This window comes from Halichoerus grypus, chromosome 9 (genome assembly GCF_964656455.1).
Source record: "Halichoerus grypus chromosome 9, mHalGry1.hap1.1, whole genome shotgun sequence".
NCBI classification, from domain to species: domain Eukaryota; kingdom Metazoa; phylum Chordata; class Mammalia; order Carnivora; family Phocidae; genus Halichoerus; species Halichoerus grypus.
The window spans coordinates 85616267-85643466 of NC_135720.1; the positions used below are offsets into that span (position 1 = coordinate 85616267).

General features: G+C 35.0%; 1 protein-coding gene across 4 annotated transcripts in view; it reads right to left on the minus strand.

Annotated features, from left to right (window-relative positions):
* Nucleotides 1–27200, minus strand: part of ADGRB3 (adhesion G protein-coupled receptor B3) — a 711244-nt gene that overhangs the window by 131616 nt on the left and 552428 nt on the right. For all 4 annotated transcript variants that reach the window (XM_078055165.1, XM_078055166.1, XM_078055167.1 and 1 more), the window contains 3 exons: nucleotides 22722–22848; nucleotides 20986–21089; nucleotides 16988–17090 (listed from right to left, as the gene is read on the minus strand). In XM_078055165.1, coding sequence (XP_077911291.1) covers nucleotides 16988–17090; nucleotides 20986–21089; nucleotides 22722–22848 — 334 coding nt within the window. The remainder of the gene's footprint in view (nucleotides 1–16987; nucleotides 17091–20985; nucleotides 21090–22721; nucleotides 22849–27200) is intronic.

Consider the following 27200-nt stretch of genomic DNA (forward strand, 5'->3'; position numbering starts at 1 on the left):
AAAAAAAAAATTCAGTTTGACTCTCAATATGTCCCTCCCTCACATCTTCTATCCCACCATAAGAGAATTATAAAAAAAGATCTGTAACTGAGCACAAACCATATCACACACATAAATATACACACACATATGATTTTGTGTATTAAAAAATGCTTTATACAAGGCAGCCCTATGGAAGAGATGATGTTTGATCATGTGAAGTTGAATTAAATAATATGTTTTAACTTCTAGTTAACTTTTTTCCAGTCTCTAATGGTAATTTTGTACTATGGCTTGTTATAACGTAATAGGAAAACAGTAACCCAGCTGAAAGAATTCCATTATTTATTTTTATTCTCAGGTATTTTCAATGCCTTCTTTACATCTGATTCCATTAATACAATATGCATATATAATATCTGCTGCATTATGCTCCATGGCACTATTGCAAATTGAGAAGTAGGGGAAAAAAACAACGTGTTCTTGTTTAAACTTTACAAGGTTAAAACTAACCATATGTTCTTGAACACAGGCACAGGAGAAACCATTAAAGATGTGCAGTCAGAGGGCTGACAAATTGGCTGCAACAAGGCTAGTTATTGAAAACTTGTAAGCTATCTATTACTTAAAATTATTCCTCATGTAGGCCCAGCTTTTGTTGAATCTCATCTGCTTGGAGCCAAGAACCTGCATTAATTTACACTGTACTGACTCATTTTCTTATTAAGCAAATTTGAAATGATATGATATTTTTGGCTTTGCTGGATTTCTTTCTCTTAATATCTTGTGCTTTTCTCCAGGAAGGTCAAAGAGTTTAATATTAATCTTCGTAACATTGCTGTGGTATATTCTTAACCTTATCTGACATACAGTAAAGCTGAGGTAAGTAGAAGATTACATGAAATAGACTAACACAGGAGAAGTACTGACAGGTAGACTTCAGCCTTCTATTTCTTACCCTACCCACCTTTCTATTTTCTGTTGCAAGAACCAGGATGCCTATCAGAATCACCTGTGGAGCATTTTCAATCAAGTCATGCAATTCCTGAAGGCATAGTAGAATCTGGAGGGGGGTGCGGGGAAGGTAGATTGAAAACTCCCCATGTGGTTCTAAATGCCTGTCTCCTTTACCCTGGTTGAGAACCTCTCCTATGTTAGTACAGTTTCCCAATATATGTACTTTTGTTCTTAAATATATTTCCCTTTATAAGCCATCCTTTTTAAAATGTTTATCCCATTATAACAACTTAATAATTACCACTCTGGGACCCTGGACTCTACACCGTTTAGTCTTCAGAAAAATGGTTGTGAGAGCTAACATTTTGACAGAACGCAGTTCTTTAATGACTTTGTAATTCTCCCTTTGTTAAATGCCTTAACTTTATCTAATATTTTCATACTCAGCACAATTTCCAACTGTTTTTCACTTCTATATACATGTGGATTCAATATGCAGACATTTCTTATGTTGCCAAGTTATCCCTTTTACCAGTAATCTATGAAAAGGACACTGATATTACATATTATTCATGTCCCCCCTTCAAGTTCCAAGGAAAAGAAATCATCATGGCAGGGTGGGATTTTTAAAAAGTAGAAAAATCAGCTCCTTTCCATCAACATTATTCTTAACTCTGAAAACTGCTAGCTTTCCTCTTATCCTCAAGAATTCCTTTACTGATCTCAGAAATCTCCCTACAAGTAAAAATATTGTCTTTTTTTTTTTTAATCCTTCTCTGTGAATACAATTCCATTTCTGAAAATGGAGCTTAAGCATATTCTTTATATTGCTAGCTACAGAGATTTCATTCAAATTCCCCTCTTTTCCAGCAAATGGGTTCTGGAAGCTTAACAAGGATCCTCTTCATAGCTGGCCATGAGATTGGGGAAGCTGCACAAATATATCCCAGCATCTCCAGTATAGAATTACAACCACATCTCTACAAAGAGACAGGTCTGTCAACAAGCATTAAAGATACTGTGATGAGCTACCCCTGCATGATACCCTGAAGAATCTAGTTTTCCCTTGATATGCATAGCTAAGCTCTATTACCACCTAAAGAAATTACAAGTGGGTATCCAGGGGAGAATGTACACTGAAAATGTACTTCTCTCACAAAATTCACACCATCTCCCTTTGAGGCCCTAATGCAGACCAGTCAACTAAATCTTGAACATGATCAGCAGACAAAATGGAAAATAATTAACATTTCCCCTATCTGTGTATTGCGTATTTGCCATTTGTTTTCAATTGAGTTTATCACCACTTACTAGCAGTGGAAATAGGTAAACAGTATTTTGTTTACTTCAGATGGCACTTTTTATTTACAACCAACAGCTAATGAAGCCAAATGAGAGGACTGCCTGATGCAGGATTTGCAGAGATGCAAATGGATACAGGATAGAATATAAACACACTTCAGGGGAAAAAAAGAAAATCAGTCCTCGTTGAATAAGGAAAGACACCCAACAAAGAAAATCCAGGAAATGATTATAAGATTTATAACTTTAGGATTTAATGATCAAAAATGCACCACTTTTTCTTGACAAGTTAGAAACTAACAAAAAAAAGGATAATAACAGAAATAGTTATGCTACATACTCATGTTTCCATGTCATTGATACAGCCTCCCAGGGCTGTTTAGAAAAGCTTTCTAATAGTAAAACACACGTTAAATACAACAGGATTGTTCTCAGTATTTGGAAAAAATAATAATAATAACACACCCATGCTATTATTTTATTATTAAAAAGGACCAGAGTCTATTAATGGTACATTGGTAAATGTCTTATTTTAGATTTTGAATAGCAATTTTCATTATGTCTGCATTAACAGGCAAAAGAGTGGCTATTTTCAGATATTTGGATGTTGACCAATTTAAAGGAAGCCAGACACAGAATACTGCCTATACATTAAAAAAACAAAAAAACCTTGTCAGTGAAATTTAAAACATAAATGGTTTCTAGACAGAATATTCACTGATGGGTTTTAAAACTTGTTCTCATTCATTGGAAGTGAAGTCAGAGGTGGTTTGCTTGGCATAAATTCTGTTCCTCGTGCTCTTTCTCCCCTTCATTTGAGAAATACTTTTTGCTACCATATAAGAAGTGTGTCACTAGTCTCTGATTTTCTGGAGAGGAGCACAGCTACTTACTTTCTAACTCTCTACAAATACTACTCTTGTGTATATCTAGTCATAAAGAACATAAAGAGACATGGCTACATGCCTGAAGAGAACGTGGTCCATGGACTTTTGATCTTAGACACAATTTTGCTCTCAGCTGATAATTAAAAAGCTCAAGAAATTTAAAGAAAGTTAAGTCTTTAACTGTGTATGTTTTGATAGAAATATACAGCATTTTTTAAAAGTTCCACTTTTTAAAGAAAACATATTTAGGAACTAATCAAGTAAAAAGTCCCAAAAGAGTGACAGACCGAAGAACAACAAAAAGGAAGGGAAAAATTACTTGGAACTGAGTATTTTCCCTAGAGAAGGATACAGATTGCCCTATGTACTCCTGATTCTCTTTCACTTTTTCTTCAACTTAAAACATGAGCATTATGTCATAGCTCAAAGGAACACCACAATTAGTGATGCCCCCTTCTTTCTCGGTAACCTTATCTAATTGGTCATAAAACCTTTACGATTCTATTTCATGAAGCAGAGCCATACCCACTGCCACTAACTTAACAGTTATTGAAAACAGTTGTCAGTTCTAGAAAAAAGGATCTAGACAAGAATCTAGAGTAGACAAAATAATCTTGAAAAAGAATGAAGTTAGAGAATTCAAATTTTCTGATTTCTAGACTTAATATTTTTTTCAAAGCAATTCAATGGGGAAAAAAGTCTTTTTGGATATCCATATGGAATGAAATGAACCCCAATCCATACATCGTATCATACACAAAGAAATAATTTGACATATGAGAGATCTACATTAAAGGTAAAACTATAAGGCTTATAGAAAATGATATGGAAGAATATCTTCATGACCTTAAAGAGTAAGCAAAGATCTTTCTTACAGAGAACTCACAAAACACAAAGAGAAATATGATAAAGTACACTTCACAAAATTAAAAACTTCTACTCAGCAAAAGATGCCATTAATAAAATGCAAAGGTAAGCCACAGACTGAAAGAAAATAATATATAGGTATAATGTCATATATATGAAAAAAATATATATATATATAACAAAAGACCTGTATCCCAAATACATTTCAAAAACTCCTTACAAAGCAGTAATAAAAAAAACAATCCTACTTATTAAGGGAGGAAAGACTTGAGCAGAGACTTCCCAGCAATGAACATAAAAGGGCCTATAAGCACATGAAAAGATGCTAAACCTTATTAGCTATTAAGAAAATGTAAATTGAAGTGTTGGCAAGGAAATGGAACACTGAACTATCACAGATTGCTGGTTAGTGTATAAGACAGTACAATAATTTTGGAAATCTGTTCAGTTTTTTTTTTTTTAAGTTAAAAATACTCTAACTTGCCTTTAACCCAGTAATTCTACTCCTAGGTATTTATCCAAGAGAAATAAGGATATATGATCACAGAAAAATTTGTACATGTAGTTTAAAGCAGCTTTATTCACAGTAACAAAAAAAAAACTGAAAACAACCTGAAGCCCTACCATTTGGAGGATGGATCAACAAACTGTGTTACATTCATACAAGAGAATAATACTCAGCAATGTAACAGAATTGACTAAGAATACACAAAACAATATAGTTGCACCTCAAAAATATATTGAATGAAAAAAGCCAGACCAAAAATGTACTCATATGATTCCATTTATATGAAATTCCTAAACAGACAAAACTGATGTATGAGGACAGAAATCAGAGCCATGGTGGCCGTGGGGAACAGGGGTTGCCTGGGAGAGGGCAGAGATAACTTTCTAGGGTGATGGTAATGTTTCATATCTTGACTGTGGTATTGGTTACATAGGCACATGTTGGGTCAAAACTCATCAATTGATTCACTGTGCATTTCACTGTATGTAAATTTTACCTCAATTAAAAGTTTATTGTATGCCAGTTTGTTGTATCCTAGGTGTAATTTTACTTGATCCTCATAACATCCCCTACCCACTGCTAGATTAGAAAAGAACAATTAAGAACAGAGAGTTAGGCATGCCCTTCATTCAATGAAAAATATTTAATGGGTGCTTGCTGCTATGTGCTATGCACTGTGCCAGGCATTAGGTATGTAGTATAAATCAAGTAGAGAATGTCCCTTCCCTTCTGAACTTAAATAAAAATAAGATGGCAAATTAAAGCAATGGTTATAAGGAAAATAATGGGTTCCTTGAGAAAGAGTAATGAGAAAACTAGTGTTTTGACTTGGGGGGAATGGGATTTCAGGGAAGTCTTCTCTGAAAAGGGCATGTATAAGTTAACTAGGCTAGCCTAAGAATGAAAGAAGACGAAGCGTGGCAGAGGGAGAAATATGTGAGAAAGCCCTGAGGCAGGGGAAACAGTTGTATGCCAGGCAAAGCATATAATTGATGGGGCACTTCTGTAAGTGGCCTTGCAATAACCGCACCAGGACAAGAGGCACAAACCAGGCATATGGTCACCTGGTTGATGGCTTATTAGCTACTTCTATAGTGATCCTAGTGGGAGGCCAGCATGACAGGAATACAGTGAAAGGAAAAGTAATGAGGTGAGGTGAGGTGGGAGAAGTACTTAGAGCCCAGGTCATTTAGGAGCCTGTGGGCCATGTTATGGGTTTGGATTTCATTCCAGGTGTAAGAGAAACTTCACTTATTTTAATTGAAGGGTTTTAAGCAGACAAGTGTCATGAACTGATCTACAATTTAAAAAGATCACTAGGCTGGTGTATGGAGAATGGTTAAATAACTTGACAAACGGTACAGGGCCGGTAAATGGTAAAGCTTAAAAACTCCTCATTTAGAATAAGTGACGCTCCCATTACACCTGGAATGATGAGCCACCTTACAGCAGATCCTCCAGCCCCAATCAAGCCTTCAGATGACTGTTACTCTCACATCTGGACTGCAGCCTCATGGGAGATGCTGAGAGGGAACTGCCCCTGTAGATGGTTCCCAAATTCCTGACTCAGAAACCGTGAGGATTATATTTACTTTTACGGCACTAAGTTTGAGGTAATTTGTTATGCAGTAATAGATAATACAGATTTTCTATTCCATTTCTATAAAGGGTGCTCTTTCTTAGGTATAGAGGATTCACTGAGGTATAAAGGATTCACTTTATTTTGAAAGTTAGGAGAATATGTAACAAAAGTTTCTGAACAGAAAGAAATAAGAAGTAAATGAGAAAGAAAACTAGGAAAATAGAATTAATTCATATTTTGTAAAAGCCATATGTAGCATCCCTACCCATTAGGAAAAATCACTTTGAAATACAAATAAAATGTAATTAACAATAAGAATGTAAAATACACATTCATTTAAAATTCTAGTCCTAATTGTATACATATACTGATGTATCATGTACCAAAGACACATCCATCTATAGAGATATATAAAAACTATGTATATTGTGGTTTAACACAGAATGCATAAACCGGCCCTCATCATGAATATTCATGAATTAAAATTTATCATTGTATTTCTCCTGTTAATCATTTCTTCTTTACATTACAATTGAAACCTTAATCTTTGACTCAGTACACTAGCAACCTAGGATGACTACAAATATTTTAATTTACTTTGATTTTCATACGTCTTAAATTTTATAGTTAAGAACTAGACTCAACTCAGTCATATGCCTACTTCTTTCTTTAAGGCTTAAAGTTTAAAATTAACTGGCTAGCATCACAAAAGGAGTGAAAACCAGAATTTAATCTTCAAACATGCTTATTTTTTTCTGGTAATAGGCATCACTAGTGTTTGTGCTTTAGCTCTAAAGTTTACCATAGCAATGCTTATGATAGAATATACGTAATAATAATAATCCAGCTTTTAGGAAGAGTGAGGACCAGAGGCTGAGAGGCTAAAAAAAAAAAAAAAGAACTCTGTTCTATGGTGACTTTAGTGAAGAATTAGCTGGACTCTGCCATCCCTATTTTCTGTGTCAGATGTTACTTTCTGCCCAAGACTGCCAGGTGGGAGACTTTTTTTAATAGGGGTTTTCACATTTATGGCTGAATGTTAAGAAGTTTTCTTCTACAAAGAGAGCCAGCTTTGTTGTCTCATGGACTGGGCATTTGTTACCCACTTTTAGCTTCTTCAATTCATAAAATGTCCTGCTTGGTCTAGAGTGATTTGATTCATGTTTTATTTTAATTTTTATATACTGGTAACTAATAGTCACCGTATGTGAAGAAATTCTGTTTAGTTCTTGCTCCCAAGGAAGGAATTCAAAGTGTTTTTCACTTCCTTTTTATCTCTGCAGAAGCCTTTTCAGAAACTGCCACAGGTCTCCTGTTCTAGTTCTGCAGGCTACACTGACTAAACCTTGGGTAGACAACTTCAGAACTGAAGGGCATTTTTACATGAAACCATCAGCCTAAAGATGGCCTGTCCCCACCTTACATTACAGTTCTTCTCTCTAAATCCAACCACACCCATTTCTTTATGTCTAGGGCTACTTTTGAGCTACAACAGCAAAATTGAGTCACTGTGACAGAGACAGTATGATCCACAAAATCTAAAATCTTCACTATACAGCCCTTTACCCCAAAAGCTTGCCAACCCTTGAATTAGATCCTGAAGTATTTGTGAAAGGAGTTCTCTCCTATACTTTCCACCAGTCTCACACTGAGACAAATCTTGCCTTGGTCAATGAGCTTTAGTAATAACCTCAACCCTCCTCTCTTCATCCCATATTCACCCTAGAGAGGTATAGCCTCAAAGTTGGTATAATGGACCATTGAAAACTCTATTATAATCTTATCTCAAGGGCCTTTGACTGTTGTGAGAATATGTGATTTAAAATAATTCACTTTATATGGTTTTTTTTTTTTTTTAGCACTTCAGTACTTTACCGTGTATTCAGAATTCTCATAAACATTATTAGCTCTAATCATACAACACGGCTTCCTTGCTAACATTAGCCAAACTTCTGAGCAGTTCATATCATGTACTGAGAAGAGGGAGGGTAAGAAGATACACATACAGAGAAATTTTTAATTTCTCTATTAGCTTGATTCTAGGGGAGAAAAATAGATAATCTTCAACCTTTTTTATAAGACTCCTTGAGAGTCACTTAAGTTCTCAAATTCTTTCAGATATTCCTGAATCAAGATAAAATCCAATTCAACTCAATCATCTCTCATCAAAGGAAGGTCTCAAAAGTGTTCTGTAAGTCTTTAGTGTTTCCCTCAACTCCTTTCTCTCATCATAAAACAAAATATTAACACAAAAAAATTGATCTAGGTTGAAATTATTTCAAATAGGGCTCTAATGTTGAAGTGGCTGTACTCCTGTTACATTATCCTTCGTTGCTTCATTCATTCATTCAACACTTATTAAGTTTATACCACGTATAAAACAAGTACCAATATTAGTGGTTTCAAAGCCTAGAAACAAGAGGGAAAACACCACCCTTGAGAACCACAGTACAGTGGGCAAGACTGATCAGAAAATGAATAGTTATGGAATAATGTGATTGGTGCTGACAACAGAGATATATACCATGTGCTATGGAAGCAGAAAGGAGTATTGGCAGACTTCACTGAGATGATGTACATAAGCCAACTCCTAAAAAGTGGTAGGATTGTATCAGGCAAAGTAAAAATAAGTACAGAGGCACACGGCAAGAGCGACTCCAGTGGACATGGGATACCCTGGAAAGCACAGAGACAGCCCCTCTCCCCCAGCAGAGAGCACAAATGGAAGACCAAAAGCCCTTCTAAAGGCTGTCTCATCCTGGAGAGAGAAGGGTATTTTTATAACTCATCTACCCAGAAGGAATGCCCTTTTATTTCCCATGAAGTCAGTTTATGTACTAGCGATAGCTCTGAATGTGGGTGATGATCAGAAAATGCAGTTAATCTCATGAGTCCTACAGACCCACTGCAGAGTTTAAAGCCGAGGAATGGTATAATCAGGCATTTACTTTTTATTTAAATTTAAGGTATTTTTCACAGTAATATGAAAGATGAGATTACATAAACAAAAGCTAAATGAGCAGACCAAAGTTCAAAGAATGTTACGGTAGTCCAACTGAGAAATCATGAAAGCCAGTTCTAAAGTGGGGTAGCAAGGATAGAGACTAGGAATTGGCCACATCAAGGAGTCTCCTTATATTGCCTGGAGAACAGTTCTGCTGCTTGAGGATGAATGAACAAAGGTAATCAGAGTAGGCCTGGCATGGGGCGCCTGGGTGGCTCAGTCGGTTAAACATCTGCCTTTGGCTCAGGTCATGATCCCAGGACTCTGGGATCAAGTCCCAAGTCAGGCTCCCTGCTTAGCCCTCTCCCTCTCCCTCTGCCCCTCACTCTGCTCCTTCTCTCGCTCTCTCTCTCAAATAAATAAAAGCTTTAAAAAAAAAAAAAAAAAAGGGAGTAGGCCTGGCATCTCCAAAGCAACTACCAGCATTGAACCCTGAGATTATGATCTACTTCTCCTCTGCTGAATGAATGCTCACTCTGGGACTTTTGCCCAGCTTGTAGTTTGACCTAAGAACACACAATGAGTGTTCTTGGTTATCTGGCTCCTGATATCTCAAACCATTTTAGTAACCTCCTTATTGTCAAATAATTCCACTTTCATTTTCTTTGTTAGTTTCAAACCGATCCTTCATATTGATCTTTTGCCCTATTTTGAAATTGACTTTGATAATGTGATTTGACTCCTACCACACAAAACTAGAAATGTATAATCAGGGGATAAGAAGGTTAAAGCGCACTGTCACTTTGTGAACAATATAGTCTTTCATTGCTCGGAGCCTAGGAAAATCAGGAAACTAACCAACCATTCTGCTCCCTGGTTAGATAAAGGTTTTCAAAATCTAGAAGAGCCTTGGCAGAATTAGTAGGATACCTCAAAATGGACTCAAATGAATCACACATAAGCTTACTGCATTCAAATCCTTTTACAAACATCATAGCAAGTCAATAAATTAGATTTTCATAAATCTAAATAGGAAGCTTTAGCTTCAGCCATTAGGATCACACACACATTTGAGACATAATAAACATACATTTGGGACATTATTGGCAGGAAATGAGCTCTATGAGAGGAATTATGAATAAGCACATTTCTTTTGAAGATTATCAACATTATTTTCCATGACTTATCAAGTCAGAAGTTTCACATTTGTTAGGTTTCAGAGTCTCCTTAACTAAAACCCAGGAACCAGATCACCTTTAAATATGCCATCAATCACTTAAAGAGCTTAAAACAAGCCCCAGGAAAATAGTCTTTATCACCATATTGGCTTAGATTCTGTCTACAGTGGGAAACCCTAATCCTTATAAAACTAACTACAACTATTAGCTTCAGAGGTAGAGGCCCAAATGATGGACTCAAATAAATGCATGTACTCATTCATCAAATAAATACTATAAACTTTATGCACTCAGACTATATGTTGGCAATAAATTTAAGAATAAATGTAACCTAGCCCTGCCTTAAGAATAGTCTCGTTAGAAACGGGTAATGTAATAAAAGACTGTAAGTAAATCATAGAGCCCCAAAGCCAGTGTACCTAAGAGTAGAAGATAGAGAAGGGTTTCCTATACAGGAAAGGATTGAGCAGTGTCCGAGAATGAGCACGAGCCAGATAAAGACGTTTGGAAAATCAGGTGGGGTGGAAGAGAGTAACAGTGCTCCAGGCTGAAGGGTAGCAAGGAACAAGAATCCATAAAGTAATTTTGACAAACTATAAGCAGTTTGATGTTGCGGGTATGAAAAAAGTCAGTAAAACAGAATGAGAATGGAGAGGTCAGCATAGGTCATGTTCAAGGTTTCTCAAGTTTTATAAGCTACAGAACTCTTTCTCAATAAAATTTATTTCTGAGCCCCAATATATTAATGCAAGAAAATCAATGAATAGAAACCTTCATAGATAAATAAAACATTTTGCACTGCTTGTGTCTGAGCAGTTTGAAAGTCACTTCTGTAAGGAGGTGAGACAGCAGGAACAAATGCACAGGGAAGTGAAGTGGTTAGATTTGAATTTTCGCTCCATGACTTGGGCTACAAGGTAGAGAGTGTGTTTAATGCTGGAAATGGTAGACCACTGATGATGGTTAGTACCTGACAGAGGAAAAAGCTGGCTTTGAGAAGCATGTGAGGGTGCAACTGGCACAGGGCGGGGTGGGGAGAGGGGAGATGGACTTACTGGATCTTCTACGTGAGGGAGGAGGAGACATTAAGGCTTAAGCAGAGTCCCAGCTTATGTAACTGAGTTGGAGCCCACAGGAAATATGTTCAATTTATATATAATGTGTTGGATTGTGGAGCAGGGACACAAATGGTGAATTTGGTAGTGAGCAGAAAATTGGACAAGATGAAGTCTGAAGCTCGGGAAAGTATAAATCAGATGCACACCTGGGAATCATCATTACCATAATCACAGTTACTGTTTAAGGAGTGCTTTAAAGCGCTTTATAGGTACCATCTCATGTTACCTTGACAACACCACTGTAAGGGAGGCCTTAACAAGAAGTTAAGGTCCAGAGAGACTGAATAGCATACTCAAGATCATGTAACTAGGAAGTGGCAGGCTTAGGGTGCTTAGGTCTCTCTGGCTTAAAGTGCCTATTCAACCATCACCACCCAAGAGATGGTTCTCCCAGGGCAGCATGCAGAGCACTGAATCTCAAGAGGAGGGGCAGACTGTTTCAGAGGGTACCAGGAGGGGCAGAACGGGTAGCTGAAAACACATACTCAATGTTCCTCCTCAGAAACTGAACACATACACATTCAGAGGCCACACATGTAGGTAAATGGGTGAAGAATCTGGGTCTTCAGCCAAAGAAAGTCATAGAAGAAATAGGTGCATCAGAGGGTGCTTCACCCAATTAAAGGTATTCAAATTCAAGATTTTATTTCTAAAATAAACCATCATCCTGACAACACAAGAACATCCTCCATTAGAATGACCACTGCCTTTTAGTTTGGCCTATCTTTCCTAATTATCTCTATACAAACTACAGAACAAGAACAACATTTTATAAAAGGTAAATAAACATGAGATGAAGAAAAAAAAAAAACTTTTTGTAGAGTATTGACTCTTAAAAAGTGCTCCAACGTAGAGAATTTTTGTATTTTTTGTAAGAACAAATTAAAAGACATAGCTCATTATATAATTAGATTGTCCACACATAAAGAAACATGAGATAAATTCCTCCTAGTGTTGAGGAAATGATGTTTACCCATTTGAAATAATTTGGGAAGCCCCCCGTGATATGTCAGTGGCAACTTTTGCTGGGTCTCTTAAGACTAAAGTTAGTGTCTAACTTTGCCTTCTCACAGTTGACTATTATTTTTCAAATACTTAACTTTTAGGATGTCTTTTTAGGATACCTATCATTTATTTCATAACACTCTGGTATTCTCCGAATGATACTATTATGTGTCAGTTAGTGTAACCTTAATTCTAGAAGCTGTCCAGGAATGCACACAACACGGTGGTCAGCGGGCACTATATTCAAAACGGCCATATTCCAGAGGTGGCAACGCCCAAGTCCTTTTGATCTAGGTAGATCTGTCCACACTCAACACTTTACTCATCAAACTGAATATAAAAGGTTGATCTTTACTGATGAACTAGTGTCTGGTTAATTACTATAGTGGGTGTAGTAATGGGCTCCCTTTGATGAAAATAAAGGCTTATGTGGATTAGCTAATATAGTTAAACACTTCTCAGTCCTGATGTGACTATATGAATGATTTCATTGAAGCCTATATCCAGCGTGTCTTAGAGATGGGGCCCACAGTTTTATTCCCAGTCATTCTGTGTCCAGACATGAGAGTAGGAGGATTTCTGATTGCATCATGGCGACTGAAGGGCCCAGAAGACTGCTTCTAAAGTGTCGCTGTGTCTACCTCAAGTGAATGTTGCCACAACATGTGGTCAAAGTATCTAAAATGACAAAGATCTAGGATTTTCACTGAGCTTTTAAAACAGGTTTGTTTCTGATATGCTAATAAGTGTTTATCTAAAAAATATCTAACTGTGTGATAGAATCTGGACTTGCCTTGCCTTCATTATAACCTGGTAGTGAGGTTGCGGGAGAGAAGCTACCTCTTAGCATTTCCAACTTACTGGGTGGCGACTACTGTCTAACCAAAAAAAAAGAAAAAAAAGAGTTTTGCCAAATTTGGCTTTCATCAGTTAAAAAGCATATTATGAAGTCTTTATATGATAAATCATTTCAAAGTCTTTTAGAGAGAAGCAGATATATATTTTGTGATTAAGAAAACCATATTCTGAATATGTTTCCGAAATAATCTTTGTTTTCTGCAGAACAGTAGGACCAAAAAGAGTCTACACAGTTTTAAAAAAAATTGCATACTTCTTCACAAACAACATTTCAGTGATATAAGAACATCTTGGTTAAATTATACAAAGATATCAAAGGGCAATGACCCTTTATGAGAACGTTTGAAATATAATGACGTAGGTTATCAGTAAATTTTATAAATGTATCTTAAGAGATACAAGAAATTGCATTTGATTTCTTACTTTGCTTCTAGCAACTGAATCTATAGCTTAAAGATTTGAATACCTCATACTTCAAACAATGAATTTCAGCTTGTTTCTATCCTAACTCAAAAGAAATATTCAGTAGTGAGACAACTGAGTTAATTATATTTCAACAAGCAGTTCAGAGAAAGACCCCAATATGACACTTCAAAACTATTCTGGACATCAGCACCAAATACCTGTTTTCAAACTAGCCATGACAACTCTGAGAGGCAGGACCAAGTAACTTGTTCATCAAGAAGCTCTCCCACATGTTTCCATTTTCCCAAATGTGGAATACTAAAGCCTCAATCAAAACTTACCAGGGAAGTCAAAGACAGGAATCTGATCAATTATAAAATGCCCACAGCGGCAATGAGGTCCTACACACAACCTAAATAAAATACTGTACCGGTGAACAATACTTTACCTTTTTAAAATACTTTCCTGGAGGTTATGCAGATCATAAGTTTATACAGATGATACATTTTGTATTTTTTCTTTCTTTTTTTTAAAAAAATCACTAATCCCAAATATAGTCAGAAAGGTGTAGCTTTCACATACTGCTATTTCACATATAAAATGAAGTAGGGTCAATGTAATTCAATTCAGCACATCATGATAAAATATATGATTATTTTCCCCAGAAAATTGATATTGTTAAGAATGACTAAAAATAAAATCCCAGTGTTCATATTTTCCCCTTCTAGTCACAACGATATAGCGAATTGTCCTAGGCTTGCAGAATCATCTACTCAGAGCCAATAAAGCAAAATTAACATAGCATAAGAGAAACCAGTAATTTCTCATCATTACTACCACCTACCAAAAGCTCCTCCCCCACAAGCATCAGTAACTGTAGCAGCACAGATGAGCACAGGCTATCTGGAACAGAACTACTATGGTCCCAAAACCACATGGAATCTACTCTATAGATAATGACCTGGGGAAACTTTTTTTTCTAAGCCCATACCAGGCATTCTTTTTAATCAGAAATGAAAAGTAAAACTAGACTTGTCTTATCTTGCCTTTGATGTTCCTAATATTTGCAAATATCAAAAAGACATCTCCATGAAGAAACAAGGACATTAAAAAGTTGGGAAAGGCAAAATGGCCAAGAACGTAATTTCTTAAGACTAGTTTCTGAATATTACCATGTAGACCTATATAATATGGTGGTCACTGGCTACACGTAGCTGCTGAGCACTTAAAATGTAACTAGTCTGAACTGAGATGTATTGGAAGTATAAAATAAACATCAATTCTGAAGACTTAATAAAAATATTATAAAATATTGTATTAGCATTTAAAAATATTAATTTTATGTTGAAATGGTCATCTCTTGGATATACTGTGTTACATATATTATTAAAATTAATTTCACCTGTCTTTTTTTACTTTTTAATGTGGCTAATAAAATAATTGCATATGTAACTTACCTTTGTGGCTTACATTATATTTCTATTGGACAGGAATGATTTAGACAATAATCACTGTAATATGTAATAAACCTTGTGAAAAATTCTACCATTTGACCATTTGGCTTAGAACTTGTAAAAACTTTGCCATAAGGCATGAAACAGCCTTAAAAGCACATTTCCTACTGAAGATCAGGTAGTTTTCCATATTGTAATGAGTGTTTGGAGCGTAAACAAAGACAGGAAAGGGGGCTTTGGTGAAAAAAACAGAAACAAAAAACAAAAAACTTAAACTATGTGCTTTAGCTAACTCTAGCTTGATTTTTTTCTGATTCCCAGACCCAATAAATAATTTCTACTCCAGAGGGAAAGCTCTCCTCTTCTGCATGGAGTTTCAAGGACAAACAGTTTAAGAATTGTGAATAGGTATTAAGAAGTAAATGAGCCTTTCTATGGGATCTGAAGCCCTGCCCAGGTAAAAGCCAAAACGGTAAGGGTGAGATAAGTAATTTAGTAATTCCTGAGGGTTTACAGTCCCATCTTCTCCCCAACTCTACTTAACTTCCCCTCACTTCCCTTTTCCTTCCCAGCTTGTGCCAATGTTTATCCCCACTTTCCCCGCTGTTGGTTATTTGTACATTTCTTTCTCCTCTCCTAATTCCAGCTGGTATCTTCCTCAACCTTTGTTCTTTCTCCTTACTTCCTGTTTTCCCTTTCCCCATTTATATATACTTTTAAATTTATGTTACATAGTCATAAATAGGAAAAAGCAGAACATTCAAATACATGAAAGTTCTTTTTACTTCCACAGGGCTCTTTACTGGGTTGTTAATTGTTTTTGTTTGGTCCTTCAGGGTTAGTGACCTCCCCCTTGGGCTCTCCCCCTGTCCAAGACCAATATGGTTCAAGAAGAAAGCTTCATTAGAATCACCTAAGCAGATTCCTAGGCCCTAACTACCCAGATCCAAAATCAGATTCCTTGGGTGGTAATCAGCAGTCTTAGGAGCATGGGTTAGCAAAATTAGACTATCCATATCTTTGATGTTGATACATGTCCTACAAATATCTAATCTATCAAAAGAACCTACTGAAAAGTACATTAATTTTTTTTAAATGACATCTTCTGGGGGAAAAAGGTTCAATTATTGGGTTTTAGTATTTGACAATAAAAAAGTTGAGAAAACAACAGGCTGGGATTAATCAACAAAAGTTATCAAAGCAATGTTTACCAGAATTACTTTGAGATTGGGGTAAGTTAATTTAAGATTGCTAGTATGGGTTTCTTACAATGCATTCAGAGTAGTTTAGTAAAGAAAGCTGACAGTCATTGCTGGAAAAAACATGGTCATCCAACTGAACCCAATTTGTATGAATAGGACCTATGCTTCTACATTCTGCTCAAAGTGACTGTGCAGTTCAAGACCCGCAATGCTGGTTCAGTATCGAAATGTTTTTGGTGAAGTAAAAGTTTTTGAAAAGCATAAAATCTATTGTTGCTTTTACCTAGTACTCTCTTCAGTTATTGCCAACAGACAACTTTGGGGTAGATTTTCATGATCTATGTTATACTTGTAAGCAATTTATAGTTGACTATTAGGAATCAGTGTTAATAAAGTAGACCAAAACACAGGCAATTCTATTTACAATTAGGATAATGAATCAAAATTTGTTCTTTTGATGTTCCAAGGCTTTGAACTCACAGAGCTTTGATATAATGTTTAATAAACATATCTTTACTATTATAAATAGCCTCTTCAACCCCAGGAAGTTAAGCCAAAGGAATGTATTTCTGGTCTAGACTAGGTAATACTTTTATTTAGAAACTAATGAAATAATTTTATTTTTAAAAATAATTTTTGTCAGAAGTTCTCCATTTTATCTAGAATGTTTAGATTATCAATAATCAGCTTTATCTCAAAACATAAACACACAAATAGAATCAGAATAATTACCAGTCATACCTTATTATGTGTCTGAGTCTGTCCAACCAGTATGAGGATGTTGGATGAGATGATAGACAGGCAGAAGTTAATTAGAATTATAGACCTCTCAGAGCGTATGTACCTAGCCAGGGAGAGAGAGAGAGTGTCCAATTTTAAAATTCAGCAGAAAGATGAAGAAGAATTCCATATCATGCAAACTGGTGAAATTCATCCAGAAAAGGAAACACTAAAATATATCCTTTATAGAAGAAAATGTAGGAAAAATGTTTTTTTAAATAAAGATTATTCTTAGAGACCCAATTTTATAGTGACACGGCATGTCCTAGAGTCCTTTAGAGTAATTTTATTTTCTTTAGACGTTTGTATGGATAACATGGCATTTCTGACAGACTTGAACTTGTATCTGCTATCAATATAATTTTTTTTACTAAAAATATAAAATTTCTTGGAAATATATCAATTACTATAATTACCATTATGTATATGTATATATTATCATGTAAAATCAATAGAAACCAAAAGGAAAAACCCCACACAGATTCTCAAGTATCCCCTTGTATACTAGAAAGCAACCATTACTTTCATGAAACCATGAACACTTATCCACCATTTCATACACTCAAATATTTTTATGTAGTTTGTTACTCTTTATATTTTTCTTTTCCTTAACTAACTGCTCCAAAAAAAAAAAAAAAAGAAAGAAAAAGAAAAAGACAAGAAAATGAATCTTCATCTCCAGAAAGTAGTCCAATCCACAAATGATAATTTGCCATTGGGCTGGCAAATTACTTGGTGTCTGCCGTATTTTACCCTTATGAAGAAGTGTTTATCTACAGTCTGCTATAGAACTTTTAAGTGCATCAAGGATGTAAGCCATAGAGGAAACTGCTCAGAATCAAATGTTCTACCAGCTCTTACCCTAAAAGGGTAACGGTTATTTTGCTTTACTGTACCCAGTGGTAAATCACTGAGTGACAGTAACAAAAAAGACATACTTGTACTTGCTGTGTATTTGAGGCGGTTCAATTTGTATTAGTACATGGAATCATTTTCCACAGCAGGCACGGGTTTACTGTGCAGGGCTAGGTAGGGTGCCAGAGATCTGGAGGCACTCTTTGGAAAATAAAATCTATCAAAGTTCTTTCTCTATCTCTGTCTTTGAGGAATATTTAGGCAGAAGCCCCACATTCCATCACACATTTCAAAAGAGAACACAAAACAAAAACAGGAGTAATAATAAAATACAAAAAGCAATTTTTTAGTATAAAAAAATTTCCTTTCTTCACAAAACAAACCCAAATAGGAATAACCTAGGTCAATTCTCAATACAAAATGCCCTCAAGAGTTGCTTAACCTTGTCCCTGCATCATCAGTATCTAAAAATATAATAAACCACACACTGGGAAGCTAAAGACATCATCAAATATTAAGTTGTTTCTTCTTATGTGAGTGAGAGATGGAACATAAAAAGTTTAAGGGCTGCACAAAACTGACCCTTCATATGATGTTAATGGCTTCATGACAGCACAAGCACACAGATAACATTATTAAAAGGGTTTCGGTGATATCATTTGCTCTGTAAGTAGGAAAATCATGGTGATAAAAAACCCAGACTGACCACCCTGAAGAGTTTTTAGGTATTCCTATTATTCATCAATACTGAGTCACATTATTGCCTTAAAATTTTCTATAAAACGTCTCAACTCCCAAAACTTTTTATATTTGAGGTTTTAAACAAAATTTGTGAATGCATCATTTCAATATATAGATTAAAAAGATATGCTCAGTTGCTCTTTGATGTAATAACTCTACAGAACATATTTGTAGATGAAGAGAACATACCTTAGTATATTAATTTTTTGATGAACATTTCTAATGAACTATAAGGGACACCAACAATTTTCAAAACACTACGTTATATATAAAATAATTCTGATGTTCATACATTTTATAAACCATTAAACATTTTTAAATTTAAACGTTTTAATTAGAAAAAAAGGCAGCAGGATCCTAACATGAGTATTACCATGCGGTAATACCATACGGTACTATTATAAGGTAAATTTAATGTTTATAACATTCATTAAATTTGTCATGCTACAGGATTCACTTAATAATTTAGGAATCTTGGAACTTCCATAAAATTATTAATACTACTTCAATTCTTCCATTTGTAGACAATGAATTGATTAGCCACTAAAGTTAGGAATCAAAATTTATGTTGTTTCTTGGTGCTCTCTTCTACACTTCTCAGTTTCACATCAAGTACTAATAGATCCTTCCAGGTGTTTGGGTAATTCTTAGAAAACTAATAGGTGATTTCCCTGGATCTTCTGGATTAAAGAAAACTTTATTATGGACAAATTAATCTTGTGCTTCTTTATATATTATTTATATTGGCAATGTTTATGCTAATGTTAGCTATAGGTATTGAGAGGTGAAAAGAAGGTGGAATTGGTGCCTGAACCCTAAGTACTGAGAAATGGAACTTAGTTCTAATTACTTCAGTGAGTATGAAGTATGACACTGTTGAGATCGCCTGAAGTCCTGGCCCTTCAACACTGCCTCATTTTCCAAAAAGTGCCATTTAGGCAATTATGGGAGACAAAGTGGTCTTCTTCCCAGCCTTTGTCCATCTTGCTCTTCCATTCCCAGGGCAATGTCTGCTTGACTAAACCCTGAAGCTTGGATTCTATTGTCTATAATGCCATGCCTAGACCAAACATTTCTTTAATTCCATGGGATTGGCCATATTTTATCAGATTTTCTCACTCTGTCAGTGTTTTACTACCGGGTAACTCCTTCCCAGGAAGGCAGAACCTTTATTATGTACCTGTGTCAATGGAACAAGAATGTGTACATATTTTTGTTTGAAGTATGAAAATTCTAATATCGTTGACAATTTAATATCCTGGACAATTAATTCTTATCCTCAAAAGAGTGAAAAATATAATGGACAACATTTTTTTGGAAAGGATGTTAAATCAAATGACCTTTCTTTATTAAATTATAATTAGTTCTTCAACTGAATTGTTTTTTAACGTATGTAACAGTAAAACACAAGGACTAGCTACTTTTGCAATTTTAATATTGCAAATATTCAGGAAATAATGTACAATTTTCTACTTACTCATATAACAACCATTTTTGGAACATTTTTAATAATCAAGATGAATATAGAAATGTTTTACACTTAACATTTTTTAAATCCGTTAGGAATTTTGGCCATTTGGTTATGTGCTGTTTATCAATATGTGAGTAGACATAATAAAATGTCTAAAATATACAGGTCTAATTTTTATTAATAGAAGAAATCTTAGAGAAATACTAAATTTTCATGTACTATCAAGCTGATGCAATTTCAAATATTGTAGAACAAAGTTTTTCAAGCACATCCACTTACTTATGTATTTTTTACTTCTTTTAACCAATTTGTCAAAATCTGACTTTTTGGAAACATTCAAGAAAGAGGACTTTCCTATAGCATTGTGGTATTATGTTAATGCATTAATAGTATAGAAGATTTACTCATTGTCTGGGATATACTGAAAGCATGTGTTTAAATTCTTAAGTTTAAAACTGAACACTTAAGAATTTGGAGACCATATTTCTGTAACAGAGAAATTACTTTAATTGTACCAATTCAACTCTCAAGCTCAATAGCAACTGGGATAAATAGAAACAAACATTGACTGAACTTGGGGGATAAGAATACCATGGTTGAGGGTAAGCAACTTGTTGAAAGCTATCATCATTTGAATTGGGAAGAAAAGTGTATGTGTTGTTTATTTTCTCATCATAGGCAAATACAAGAAAATTAGGTAAGAATTTTATTATTATTATTATTATTATTATTAAGCTCATTTATTATAGTTCAATTACAGCAATTATAACTTTGTTCTAAAAATATTTCTTTCAGTAAATTAAAAAGAAAGGAGACATAATGTTTATCATATTGCCAGATTTAACCTGAATAAGAGAACACTCCATTTCAAGTGCATTAATTGATTACATACCTCCATAATGCTGCATAGACAACTGCGAGGGTGATCAAGGCCAAGCAAGAAAGGCCACTGCCTACTATTAGGGTAACTGAAGGTGTACCAGAGGATTCCATGATCTGTAAATTAAACAAAAGAAACACAAAAAGAAGAGATTTTTTTTTTATAAATGAAAATAACTTCTAAACTCAGCAAAACTATACTAATACTCAAAAACAGCCAACAGAATTGTTATAGTTACCAGATAATTACCCAGTAATCACTTTGTTCATATATTCTCAACCTCTAAAATGACTAATTCTAGCTCCCCCCTCTCTCCCACTGTGAAGTAATAAAGGCCTTAGAGTTTTAAATGCTTGATTATGGCATATTACCCACTATGGCTTTCTACAATAAATATCTAAAACTAAAACTTGGTGAATATTCACATCTTAAATTTTCTCTAGCTGAAATTTGAAGCAGCATTCAGTTTTCTTCAACTACAGTTCAGTTATTTCATAGTATGCTTTTTGATAAAATTTACTTTGATCTTCCCATTTATAACTCATTGTTACCCCAACCTGGTACCTAGATACTGGAAAATTTTCAAACTTTCTGACTTTTGACAACTTTGTTCTAAGTCAAGTATTCTCTTATTTAATTTCACTTGCCTGGCCTCTAAGGATATAGAAGAAAATCAAATTTCAAATGCAACAACTTACAACATATTTTGTGGGGGTTTTTTCTATTAACAAAATATGCAGAGATAATTTTCACAATACCAGTATCAGTCCCTAAATACATGACCTTGACAAATAAGTCTTATATATTTTAAAACACATATAAAGATTATAAGCAGTCACTGACTTGAGAGGTTTCTTTCCTTAGACACTAATATGATACTAACTAATGAAATCTGTTGTTTTTCTTATTTTTGATATTGGATGTTTGAAGAAAAACACTATAAGATCAAGTGTGTTCCAAACCTTAGGTATGCACATTAAATTATATTATGTATTTCTGTCATCAAAATAAATAAGAAGAGTGAGGCATATTTAGGCCAAATTTAGACAAAAAGTCACATTCATCTTAATAATTATTTTTCAGTATTTCAATATTTTGGAAATAATTTTTCAAAATACATTTGATGAGGATATTATTTTTCTTTTAGACAGTTTATGCAGCTGTCTATTTAAGAAACAAGTTTCTTTCTTTTTTTTTTTTTTACAAGCCTACACTTTTAAGGAATGATTTTACAGTTTCAGGCAGTCCGTGCTTTCATGAAAACTTCATTTTTTTTGTTTTTTTTTTGTTTAAATAAATATCCAAGGACACCCCCAGAAAACCTGTACTGAAAATATCCAATGCAGATATGCAATATGTTTGGCTTATAGTGTCTGGGGTCTTCATTCTACCACCAACAGTATTCTCACAAATTCCCCAGACCAGCTTTACAGTTCTAAAATAAAGGTTAAGTTGGCAATTATTTTTATTTGAAAGTTTGCAGCATATTAGTAATATGATGGAGTACATCCTCAAAACTATACTGCAGAAATTTTAAGTTAGAAGACATAAAATTGAGTAGAATTTAGTTACAGCATACCAACTAGAATTCATTTTACCAAGCTACTGTAGCTAAGGAGGAGACGAACCCAATTTTGCCACCCTGCAACATTTTCCATTTCCCCTTTTAAAATGCAGTTCCCTGGAGAAACACTCTCCACAATGTCCCTGCCTTTGCATTAAAGCCTTGTTTTCCCTTTGTTACTTACTATTTCTCTAGGTTGCTGAGCCAAAATGGCGAAGGTAGAGAGACGATCACATAAGCATTTCGTATGGGATGCATCGGTAAGCACAGTTTTACATCCCTGGGTGGACCACGTTCCCAAAGACTCGTTCCTGCAAAGGGGGGGTGGGGGGGAGATCGGGATAAATACGCCTGACGGCCAAATCCGTAAAGAAGAAAATGCAGTTTAATTGAGAGAATCGTCTACTGTAATTCCCGTTCAGGAAAAAAAAAATCTACTTGTTGTTGAACAGAACGTAATTTAGATGCATCTCCAGTAATGCAAAGCGAGAGTGTTTGGAAAAAGCAAGCAGGCGGGTGCAGCGTGCAAAGAGCTGTCCAGCGCCGGAGGTGCTGAAACCGGGACTAGCTCTGTCCAGCCCTCTATGAGGAACAGCGGCGGCAGTGGCAGCACGAGCAGCCGCCAGAGCGTTGGCAGCCACTTCCTATGCTCATCGGATCGTTTCAAACACTCAGAGTGTAAAGAGGCTTTTCAGATTTTCATACCAGCTCTGATTCTCGTCCTGTATTTTTGGATCGTGAATGCTGGCTTTTAAAATGCGGATTTCTCTGAAAAGCCTGCCTAAAAGGTTATATAGCTTGGGTTGGGTGACAGGATCTTTTCCGCTGATGGTTAGGGATTTTTCCTCCCTTTAGAATTAGCTGCTGTGAAAATTTCACCCTGGAAACGGGAAGCAGCAGCAGCGGCATCAGCTGGTTACGACTCTCATTGCCTTTGCCCGGTATCCAGGGGAGGGGTAGGTTTCAGACATAAGCTTCCCACTCCACACTTCATTCAGCCCAACACGCCTCTGAAGCCCTTGACATTTTTTCCCCTGACCTGCGTCTCTGCCCTGGAGTAGAAACATTAAGCTAACACCAAGTCTGCTAGGACATTTGAGGAATTACCCTACCCCAAAGTCTGGTAGGAAGGGGGAAAGAGGGCCTGCTTCAATTTTCTCTTTGGTATAGCCATTCAAAATTCTAAAGCATATGGTTTATTTCCCACCCCAGCAGAACAATAAAAATGGTATCAACCTACACTTTCTTAGTAGGGGGTGCAAGATGGGGGAGAACCCTTCCACCCCCAGCTGAACTACTCTACAGGAAGAGGAAGGAAAAAAAAAAAAAAGCTAGAAAGTTCGACCAATCAACTTTATTAGCATTACACGTGTTATATGCTGAATGCACCAATTTTCACTTCTCCTCCCCCTGGTATGGAAACTCTCCAACTAGCAAAACCTGTGTATGTGTTTTAATTTCAAACCACATTATTATCTGTGTTAAAAATTACTCTAAAATTTGAAGGAAATAACACATGATTTTGAATGTGGTACTTTTGATTTCACCTACTCCATCCTTGAATGCCTAAAGCTATTGGGTTAAATATGCATGCAGTCTATTTCTGAGAGATTTCAATGAGAGAGGCTTCTCTGTGACAGTTGGACTTCCAAGTTGAGCTACAGAATATAATTCACACTATCCTTTTTGGTATCTAGAAGCAATGTTTTCAATATATGTGATTTTGTATCATTAATATTCATGACTCAAAATACTCTTAATTACAAATTCTTTTAAGAAGGAATACACTGTATTTGAGGAGGGCCACATAAAAAAATTAAGCTCACCCAAATACTTTTAAGTATTATCAATTCAAAATTAGGAGGTCTCTTTTCTTTCTCATGATGTCATGCAGCCATGTCAAATTTAAAAATATGTATCAGTTATACCTTCAACCAACTGCAACAGTATTAAATTCCAATTCTACCTAACCATAGCAGCCCTTCAATTTATTTCATTAGCTGTCTGTCTCTTATCTTCTTGAGACAAACAGTTAAGGCCAAATGAAAAACATTTAGCTTAGCTGATTAAAGTTTAAGGAAAAAAGATATAGTTAAGAGAACCTGACATGTTTTAAAACATAACATCTGCATTATTCATCCTGGATGGCAGCTCTACTTTAATGCAGTATCTGTGCTTTCAAGATGGAGTCTAGTACTTAAACTTTTCACATTATGTAGCTATGATCAATAAACCAATTTAAAGTCTTAATAAGGAATAAAAACTTTACTGTAAATAAGACCTCATATGAGACAAAATTATGTATTTATATCCAGGTAATTAAGAAAATATTAGCATCACTAAACATTGGCTATCAGATATTAAGTCTATGTTCAATATAATGATGCTGGACTCTGAAGATCATGTAAATTTGACATGACATCTTTAGAAAAGTAGGTCAATTTACTTTACTTTGTTTGTACAGTGATTGCATTGCTGACCTGACCCAGCCTTGGGCAAAATTGGAAAGTGATACCAGTTTTCCCAAGCATGAAATGCTTCAAATCTCACTGGGCCCCTTTCCATGTGTACCTTCTTGAGGCTACATAGTCTATGTCCCTACCTCTCTTTGGAATTATTATTGCTTTGTTGACTTTATCTGATTAAATTAATAAATAATAATATGAGTGAGTATAGTGTGATGTACTCTTCTCAGTTTAAAACAAGGTATAAAACACAAAATAACGTATCTGATAGGAGAACATCAGAATTTGGAGCAGATGAATAGTAGAGAAGATCTTGAAAGGTAAGAGGGTAACTTCTACATTTGGTCAATCCCAAGAGCTAAGCAATAAACATGATACCATTCTCAAGCTATATTTTATATTGTTTCATAAAACCTCTTAACATTTTAAAAACATATAAACTCTTATAATTATTCTCTAAATCACCATACATGTCACTATTATTACAAGACCTATAGTATGTGTCATCTGTATTTTCAAACACTTCATAGCTTATTGCTACTGTACAAAATTCTTTGAAAGCATGGTACACGTGTCTGATTGATTTCAGGGAGATCTTGTAAAGCAAACTGATATTTGATAGAGCTAATGTGAAGCAAAATAACTTCCCCAGTCTGCAAAGAACAAGGTTTTCAAAAATGTGGACTATTGCAGCAGTCATATTATTCTTCCAATGTCACAGTTTTTTTGCATGCTATGATTACTGGTATCTGTGAATTATTTTTAGTTATTAAGTCTAGGTTGTCATCAATAAGGCAAACAAATACAACGAAATATATAGGAACATTAAAGATATAATAACAGACTGACAATGTCAGAAGAGAACACAGAATGATGATACAGATATACATACTATACCGAAAAACCACCTATTTCTTTTTCACAATATCTTTTCTGGGCATTAAAATTTATTTCAAATAGTTTTCAAAAATAACTAGGCCTGCAGAAATTCCATACAGCCAGCACATTATTTGTTGGTTACACCTACATTCACCCATGTTAGCTGTTAGCTGTCATCTGTACTTCTTCTCCTTCTTCCTATTATTAGGCTGGCTAAAAGAAGAAGAGTCTGCCTATCCCAAGTATTCAAAAGTACATACCCACAGGCACAGAATTTTGTGAAAATGTGAGACACAAAATCTATTACTTTCTAGCTTAATATTTATTTGAGGCCTTTCTCCAATTTCCTAACAGTCTATCTGATTTCTTTCTGGATCTGAGTATATCATTGGGTTCCTGATTTCATGGGAGTTTTAAATAATATAGCATGTGGCTATATTCTCTAGTATTTAAGATTACAGAAAAAAATTATCTGTTCTCTTTGACAAAAAGTTGTTTAGTAAAATCTGATAGCTAAAGCTTACAGTGACACATTTTAAAACTGTTCCAAGAAATCAAACTTTTATCTTTCGAAATACCAATACAACCAGACATTTCACTTGAACATTCTTTTATAAAACTGTCTATTCTGTTTCATAATAAATCAATGTGTAAAGTATTTATTATGAATAAGTTATACACCTTAGGAGGTTTATTATCTTAGAATATTAACGGCCCATTTATTCAAAATCAAAACAGCTACAACGACAATTCAAAAAATTTACACACAATTTCTGAATACACTATTCTTACCATATATGTATACTGAAATAAAGTGATAATAGTTACTAATTTCTAAAAACTAGGTGAATCTATACTATTTTTAATGTATACATTACACCCAAGTAAATGATATCTATATGGCTCTTGGTGTAAATTATTCCCATAGTACAGAAAATTTTGGAGTACAAATGAGCAAATGTTCTCAATTTTGAGCTGAAACAGTATTTGAGGGTAATTTCTACTTTTTAGGACATTGCAAATATTGCAAATAGTTATCTCTAGCAACTGTTACTATGTCAAAACACAGTGAATAAAAAATTAGAAAGTTTTGCTAGAAGTAACCTTAGTGAGCATCTAGCCCATTGGTTTTCTACACTTGATTACATTAAAGTTACCTGGAGACCTTTAAAAATTAAGCCCTGGGGGGTGGGTCGTGGGCATTATTACTTTCCTAATGCTCCCCAGATGATTCTGTATGCAGCCAGGGTTGAGAATCACTGATCTATCCCAACCATTTAATATTATAGATAAGAAAAGTAAAGTACGGTGAATTCAGG